Source organism: Pinus tabuliformis, chromosome 6 (assembly GCF_031772625.1).
Source record: "Pinus tabuliformis cultivar Carrire ecotype Pingquan chromosome 6, CPIR1, whole genome shotgun sequence".
In the NCBI taxonomy this organism is placed as follows: domain Eukaryota; kingdom Viridiplantae; phylum Streptophyta; class Pinopsida; order Pinales; family Pinaceae; genus Pinus; species Pinus tabuliformis.
This window is the reverse complement of record NC_142292.1, coordinates 945294936-945304163: the sequence shown is the minus strand read 5'-3', so window position 1 is coordinate 945304163 and position 9228 is coordinate 945294936. Positions and strand designations below refer to the sequence as shown.

The 9228-nt window shown below is 37.3% G+C and overlaps 1 protein-coding gene across 1 annotated transcript; it reads right to left on the bottom strand.

The window, feature by feature from the left end:
• Positions 1-6894: 6894 nt before the first annotated feature.
• Positions 6895-7842, bottom strand: LOC149262058 (uncharacterized). The gene has a single exon (XM_089374147.1). It carries the CDS (start codon positions 7840-7842, stop codon positions 6895-6897), a length of 948 nt encoding a protein of 315 aa, XP_089230273.1.
• Positions 7843-9228: the final 1386 nt, after the last annotated feature.

Genomic DNA, 9228 nt, shown 5'->3' with positions numbered 1-9228 from the left:
AATTTAAGAACACCAATGCCTGAAAAAATCAGTCGCAAATGCCATGTATAAGATGAAAGAAACATGTTGAAAGCTATGAAGATAAATGTCTTGTATTTAAGCAAAACTAATAATAATCTATTCCGTACAAAGACACTGTCGCTGCTTTCCCCAAAATAGAACTGAATCTCTAAGTTGATACCTTTCAAATAATTCATTTGTGCTAATCACTGAAGATACAGAGAAAGCAAATGCTGGTAATGGATTATAATAAATACTAGTAATTAATATGTAAAATAACTGGCGTGTATGCTGACTTTACCGTATAAAGAGTCCAAGAATGCTTCATAAACTTCTCCATTCAGCAAGTTTACTAGCCAGAAAAATTGTTCTGAGAACCAACAACTAAGCAAAGTATCTTTCATTAATCACAAGCTAAAAGTCCCATTTTCCCATCAGTTGTCTAAACATATGCATTAAAATTTAAGAACACAACTAAAATGATCAAAAATATAAATTTATCCCCACAACCTGAGAAATTCCAAATTATGAGCTCATAAATCAGACACTAAAATAAGGAGAAAACACAAATAATGAGCTTTTCTTGATTAGATACAAATGACTATAAATCAATATTCATGTACAGAAACTTCTGTTTCTAGCACAACTCTTACAAAACCTCTTCAATCACAACCTTGGGCTTTTGGTTTTCCTGTCTATTAACATTCAAAGTATTCACTGCAATATTTCCAGAATCTCTTGCAGGAAGAGTATTCTTTTCAACTTCTACAAGAGCAGCCAGGGAAGTCCAAACTTCTTTCGGTTGTGCATTAGTCCAACACATCAGGAAGCTGACTTTCTTTAAAGCAAATTGAAGACTCTTCCAACCATCATTTCTTATTTCTTCTCTCCTAGCTTCGTGATTTGCTATCATCTGTTTACTAGCATGTTCCCTTTTCTTGGATCTTTCACCTTTGACCACCTTTGCAGCTGCCTCAAGTAGCCTGTACAAGTCCATAAGTGCGCATACAAGGGTTGCCCTACCTAGCCTTAGAAGAGCATGCACATCATCAAAAAGGCAAATCCCAAATCTCAATCCACCAGCATGTTTGAAGCTTGCGGAACATGATGTCTCTAAACACTTTGACAAAGCTTCACTAACAGTCTCTGGCAAAGCTACCTGACTTAATACTGCTGACAAACTTAAACAAACCATTGCTGCTTCCAGGGGATCACTTTTCCAGTCTCCATTAAAGAACCGAAGAGTAAAGCAGTAACTGTATATCACGTCAACCATATGAACAGCCAGTAAGGGTGATGGATCCGATTTAGTCAATTGCCCTACTGAAGATAAGGGATTCTCCGGACCAGCTGGTATATCACTCAGGTCATTCTCACCCAAATTTGCAACTCCTGGACTAAGAACCCTTGACATTCGATCATTTGATATGTCCAGTGACTGAATAAGTTGACATCCTTGACTGGAAAGTGAGATTGTATGTGCAGAAGGCTTCAACCACCATGGTTCCCAAGGTCTTACCATGTGACTTATTTTACCTGATGCTACAGCCCGCAAGAAATATTTTCTTTCATTGGCTGATAAGTCATCCAATGACATATCATCTCCTGAAGACAACACATAAGCATTCTGACCAATTAGACATGCAATTCAATGTACAGACAAGATTGATTTATAAGCTGCAACATCTCTGGTGTAGTACCGCTAGTATGATTTCCAAACTAGGACAAAAGCACCCTCATTTATATGGTACAAAAACATTAATAAACATGCCCATGTCTTAAATGTGCCCTCCCGGTAGAAGTGAATGCTAGGGTAGAATGGCTTGTAATAATGTGTGTCACATCAATTATCTATGGTGTTTGTAGTTACATATGGACCATCTGGATGTCATCAAGGATCCGTGTCCTATAATGGTCACGCACATTGTGCTATTTTTGTTTACTGTAGGGTGTAACTTTCCATGAAGTCACCACAACCTCTCCCGAAATTACACTCCATTTTTCAAATATGTTTCTATAGCTATTTACCTGCTATTTGGAAAAAAATAAACTTCTTGACGGAAAAAACATGAGATTTGGAATAATTTAAGAACACCAATGCCTGAAAAAATCAGTCGCAAATGCCATGTATAAGATGAATGAAATATGTTGAAAGCTATGAAGATAAATGTCTTGTATTTAAGCAAAACTAATAATAATCTATTCCGTACAAAGACACTGTTGTTGCTTTCCCCAAAATAGAACTGAATCTCTAAGTTGATACCTTTCAAATAATTCATTTGTGCTAATCACTGAAGATACAGAGAAAGCAAATGCTGGTAATGGATTATAATAAATACTAGTAATTAATGTGTCAAATAACTGGCGTGTATGCTGACTTTACCGTATAAAGAGTCCAGGAATGCTTTATAAACTTCTCCATTCAGCAAGTTTACTAGCCAGAAAAATTGTTCTGAGAACCAACAACTAAGCAAAGTATCTTTCATTAATCACAAGCTAAAAGTCCCATTTTCCCATCAGTTGTCTAAACATATGCATTAAAATTTAAGAACACAACTAAAATGATCAAAAATATAAATTTATCCCCACAACCTGAGAAATTCCAAATTATGAGCTCATAAATCAGACACTAAAATAAGGAGAAAACACAAATAATGAGCTTTTCTTGATTAGATACAAATGACTATAAATCAATATTCATGTACAGAAACTTCTGTTTCTAGCACAACTCTTACAAAACCTCTTCAATCACAACCTTGGGCTTTTGGTTTTCCTGTCTATTAACATTCAAAGTATTCACTGCAATATTTCCATAATCTCTTGCAGGAAGAGTATTCTTTTCAACTTCTACAAGAGCAGCCAGGGAAGTCCGAACTTCTTTCGGTTGTTCATTAGTCCAACACATCAGGAAGTAGACTTTCTTTAAAGCAAATTGAAGACTCTTCCGACCATCATTTCTTATTTCTTCTCTCCTAGCTTCGTGATTTGCTATCATCTGTTTACTAGCATGTTCCCTTTTCTTGGATCTTTCACCTTTGACCACCTTCGCAGCTGCCTCAAGTAGCCTGTACAAGTCCATAAGTGCGCATACAAGGGTTGCCCTACCTAGCCTTAGAAGAGCATGCACATCATCAAAAAGGCAAATCCCAAATCTCAATCCACCAGCATGTTTGAAGCTTGCGGAACATGATGTCTCTAAACACTTTGACAAAGCTTCACTAACAGTCTCTGGCAAAGCTACCTGACTTAACACTGCAGACAAACTTAAACAAACCATTGCTGCATCCAGGGGATCACTTTTCCAGTCTCCATTAAAGAACCGAAGAGTAAAGCAGTAACTGTATATCACGTCAACCATATGAACAACCAGTAAGGGTGATGGATCCGATTTAGTCAATTTCCCTACTGAAGATAAGGGATTCTCCGGACCAGCTGGTATATCACTCAGGTCATTCTCACCCAAATTTGCAACTCCTGGACTAAGAACCCTTGAAATTCGATCATTTGATATGTCCAGTGACTGAATAAGTTGACATCCTTGACTGGAAAGTGAGATTGTATGTGCAGAAGGCTTCAACCACCATGGTTCCCAAGGTCTTACCATGTGACTTATTTTACCTGATGCTACAGCCCGCAAGAAATATTTTCTTTCATTGGCTGATAAGTCATCCAATGACATATCATCTCCTGAAGACAACACATAAGCATTCTGACCAATTAGACATGCAATTCAATGTACAGACAAGATTGATTTATAAGCTGCAACATCTCTGGTGTAGTACCGCTAGTATGATTTCCAAACTAGGACAAAAGCACCCTCATTTATATGGTACAAAAAAATTAATAAACATGCCCATGTCTTAAATGTGCCCTCCCGGTAGAAGTGAATGCTAGGGTAGAATGGCTTGTAATAATGTGTGTCACATCAATTATCTATGGTGTTTGTAGTTACATATGGACCATCTGGATGTCATCAAGGATCCGTGTCCTATAATGGTCACGCACATTGTGCTATTTCTGTTTACTGTAGGGTGTAACTTTCCATGAAGTCACCACAACCTCTCCCGAAATTACACTCCATTTTTCAAATATGTTTCTATAGCTATTTACCTGCTATTTGGAAAAAAATAAACTTCTTGACGGAAAAAACATGAGATTTGGAATCATTTAAGAACACCAATGCCTGAAAAAATCAGTCGCAAATGCCATGTATAAGATGAATGAAATATGTTGAAAGCTATGAAGATAAATGTCTTGTATTTAAGCAAAACTAATAATAATATATTCCGTACAAAGACACTGTTGCTGCTTTCCCCAAAATAGAACTGAATCTCTAAGTTGATACCTTTCAAATAATTCATTTGTGCTAATCACTGAAGATACAGAGAAAGCAAATGCTGGTAATGGATTATAATAAATACTAGTAATTAATATGTCAAATAACTGGCGTGTATGCTGACTTTACCGTATAAAGAGTCCAGGAATGCTTTATAAACTTCTCCATTCAGCAAGTTTACTAGCCAGAAAAATTGTTCTGAGAACCAACAACTAAGCAAAGTATCTTTCATTAATCACAAGCTAAAAGTCCCATTTTCCCATCAGTTGTCTAAACATATGCATTAAAATTTAAGAACACAACTAAAATGATCAAAAATATAAATTTATCCCCACAACCTGAGAAATTCCAAATTATGAGCTCATAAATCAAACACTAAAATAAGGAGAAAACACAAATAATGAGCTTTTCTTGATTAGATACAAATGACTATAAATCAATATTCATGTACAGAAACTTTTGTTTCTAGCACAACTCTTACAAAACCTCTTCAATCACAACCTTGGGCTTTTGGTTTTCCTGTCTATTAACATTCAAAGTATTCACTGCAATATTTCCAGAATCTCTTGCAGGAAGAGTATTCTTTTCAACTTCTACAAGAGCAGCCAGGGAAAACCGAACTTCTTTCGGTTGTTCATTAGTCCAACACATCAGGAAGTAGACTTTCTTTAAAGCAAATTGAAGACTCTTCCGACCATCATTTCTTATTTCTTCTCTCCTAGCTTCGTGATTTGCTATCATCTGTTTACTAGCATGTTCCCCTTTCTTGGATCTTTCACCTTTGACCACCTTTGCAGCTGCCTCAAGTAGCCTGTACAAGTCCATAAGTGCGCATACAAGGGTTTCCCTACCTAGCCTTAGAAGAGCATGCACATCATCAAAAAGGCAAATCCCAAATCTCAATCCACCAGCATTTTGAAGCTTGCGGAACATGATGTCTCTAAACACTTTGACAAAGCTTCACTACCAGTCTCTGGCAAAGCTACCTGACTTAATACTGCAGACAAACTTAAACAAACCATTGCTGCATCCAGGGGATCACTTTTCCAGTCTCCATTAAAGAACCGAAGAGTAAAGCAGTAACTGTATATCACGTCAACCATATGAATAGCCAGTAAGGGTGATGGATCCGATTTAGTCAATTGCCCTACTGAAGATAAGGGATTCTCCGGACCAGCTGGTATATCACTCAGGTCATTCTCACCCAAATTTGCAACTCCTGGACTAAGAACCCTTGACATTCGATCATTTGATATGTCCAATGACTGAATAAGTTGACATCCTTGACTGGAAAGTGAGATTGTATGTGCAGAAGGCTTCAACTACCATGGTTCCCAAGGTCTTACCATGTGACTTATTTTACCTGATGCTACAACCCGCAAGAAATATTTTCTTTCATTGGCTGATAAGTCATCCAATGACATATCATCTCCTGAAGACAACACATAAGCATTCTGACCAATTAGACATGCAATTCAATGTACAAACAAGATTGATTTATAAGCTGCAACATCTCTGGTGTAGTATCGCTAGTATGATTTCCAAACTAGGACAAAAGCACCCTCATTTATATGGTACAAAAACATTAATAAACATGCCCATGTCTTAAATGTGCCCTCCCGGTAGAAGTGAATGCTAGGGTAGAATGGCTTGTAATAATGTGTGTCACATCAATTATCTATGGTGTTTGTAGTTACATATGGACCATCTGGATGTCATCAAGGATCCGTGTCCTATAATGGTCACGCACATTGTGCTATTTCTGTTTACTGTAGGGTGTAACTTTCCATGAAGTCACCACAACCTCTCCCGAAATTACACTCCATTTTTCAAATATGTTTCTATAGCTATTTACCTGCTATTTGGAAAAAAATAAACTTCTTGACGGAAAAAACATGAGATTTGGAATAATTTAAGAACACCAATGCCTGAAAAAATCAGTCGCAAATGCCATGTATAAGATGAATGAAATATGTTGAAAGCTATGAAGATAAATGTCTTGTATTTAAGAAAAACTAATAATAATCTATTCCGTACAAAGACACTGTTGCTGCTTTCCCCAAAATAGAACTGAATCTCTAAGTTGATACCTTTCAAATAATTCATTTGTGCTAATCACTGAAGATACAGAGAAAGCAAATGCTGGTAATGGATTATAATAAATACTAGTAATTAATATGTCAAATAACTGGCGTGTATGCTGACTTTACCGTATAAAGAGTCCAGGAATGCTTTATAAACTTCTCCATTCAGCAAGTTTACTAGCCAGAAAAATTGTTCTGAGAACCAACAACTAAGCAAAGTATCTTTCATTAATCACAAGCTAAAAGTCCCATTTTCCCATCAGTTGTCTAAACATATGCATTAAAATTTAAGAACACAACTAAAATGATCAAAAATATAAATTTATCCCCACAACCTGAGAAATTCCAAATTATGAGCTCATAAATCAGACACTAAAATAAGGAGAAAACACAAATAATGAGCTTTTCTTGATTAGATACAAATGACTATAAATCAATATTCATGTACAGAAACTTCTGTTTCTAGCAAAACTCTTACAAAACCTCTTCAATCACAACCTTGGGCTTTTGGTTTTCCTGTCTATTAACATTCAAAGTATTCACTGCAATATTTCCAGAATCTCTTGCAGGAAGAGTATTCTTTTCAACTTCTACAAGAGCAGCCAGGGAAGTCCGAACTTCTTTCGGTTGTTCATTAGTCCAACACATCAGGAAGTAGACTTTCTTTAAAGCAAATTGAAGACTCTTCCGACCATCATTTCTTATTTCTTCTCTCCTAGCTTCGTGATTTGCTATCATCTGTTTACTAGCATGTTCCCTTTTCTTGGATCTTTCACCTTTGACCACCTTTGCAGCTGCCTCAAGTAGCCTGTACAAGTGCATAAGTGCGCATACAAGGGTTGCCCTACCTAGCCTTAGAAGAGCATGCACATCATCAAAAAGGCAAATCCCAAATCTCAATCCACCAGCATGTTTGAAGCTTGCGGAACATGATGTCTCTAAACACTTTGACAAAGCTTCACTAACAGTCTTTGGCAAAGCTACCTGACTTAATACTGCAGACAAACTTAAACAAACCGTTGCTGCATCCAGGGGATCACTTTTCCAGTCTCCATTAAGGAACCGAAGAGTAAAGCAGTAACTGTATATCACGTCAACCATATGAACGGCCTGTAAGGGTGATGGATCCGATTTAGTCAATTGCCCTACTGAAGATAAGGGATTCTCCGGACCAGCTGGTATATCACTCAGGTCATTCTCACCCAAATTTGCAACTCCTGGACTAAGGACCCTTGACATTCGATCATTTGATATGTCCAGTGACTGAATAAGTTGACATCCTTGACTGGAAAGTGAGATTGTATGTGCAGAAGGCTTCAACCACCATGGTTCCCAAGGTCTTACCATGTCACTTATTTTACCTGATGCTACAGCCCGCAAGAAATATTTTCTTTCATTGGCTGATAAGTCATCCAATGACATATCATCTCCTGAAGACAACACATAAGCATTCTGACCAATTAGACATGCAATTCAATGTACAGACAAGATTGATTTATAAGCTGCAACATCTCTGGAAAGTAAAATGCTACTTTCGAATACTCGATTATAACAGAAACTATTACAGCATTTACTGAATGAGTGGAATTTTCCAAAAGACTAGTTTTCGAACTTTTACATGCCGAACTATCCTGAAAAGTAAAGTCTGCTAAAACAGTGACTAAAAGCTGGGTTCCTCCAAGTGTCCACTTTGTAAAAGTCAAATAAAGAAAATTTGTCCATATGGAAAGTTGTATTTTCTAGGAAATGGATTGTTTTTAGTTCGACTCCTATTGTGAGTCATTAGGATTGGTCATAAAGTCAAATTGAGTCAATATCATGTATGAAGGACCCTTCTTGGGCATGTTACATTTTGTATGAGTCATTAGACAAGATTGAAAGCCCTTCAAGACAAGCACAAGGCATCCCTCTTCAAGTTGGCTTCAAATGGAATTAATCATCTCACCAACTGACATGTCGGCTCATCCTGATGTCATGTCGGCTTATATACATGGCCAAACAACTATAAATAGCCCAGTTCAGATCCCATTTCGGAGTGAAATTGCAGAACAGTAATTCGATCAAGTCTGAAGTAAAACAGTGCAAAGGAAGCTTAATTATCAGCGAGGGGAAAAGGAAGAAAAGCGAAGCTCTTAGCTTCATTTTTCTTGGATCTGTTTTAGGGTAATTCTACTGTCACATATGCGTAGAAGGAGGTCATCTGTTGCAGTATGGTCGAGAGGAATTACAGTCCTCTTAGGAATTGGAAGAACAAGTCTAAGAGGAAGCCGAGGCAAGCTAGAAAGAGTCCCTATGGAAAGAAGGCCTAATTCTAGGAGGCCGAAACTAATGAAGGACTAGGAAGCCGAAGTTGAAGCATATCCAAAAAGTAGGAGCAGAAGCTTGACTAGTGTTGACTTGGGCTCGGAAGAGAAGCAGTGAAAGAGGACCTGTGTCTTGGTCTTGGAGAGGCAAATAGGTCAAGCGTGTTGGTCTTGGTATTCGTCAATTGGAATCTCTATAAGAAGAAGAATTTGTTGGGGTTTTCCTCTCAAGAGTGAGAGGTTTTGGCCCTAGCTGATATCCTATATTTTGTGTCTCTTGTCTCTTTATTATTTATGCATTGGTAGTTGTTTGATGAAGAAGAACACTAATAACCCAAGTAAAAGAAGATCCTAATCTAAAGAAGTAAAAAGCACTCACAAGCGTTTACTAATAGAAGAGAAATCACTTAATTGCTATGCCCTAGATTTCTCAACATGGTTTCAAAGCTAAGGTGACAAAGTCAAGAAAGGGCATCTTATCAAGGGACACTCAAGGATCAAATCT

Excerpts from the sequence above, each read along its gene's own strand:
- LOC149262058 (XM_089374147.1), bottom strand. The coding sequence starts at position 7,842 with ATGTCATTGGATGACTTATCAGCCAATGAAAGAAAATATTTCTTGCGG.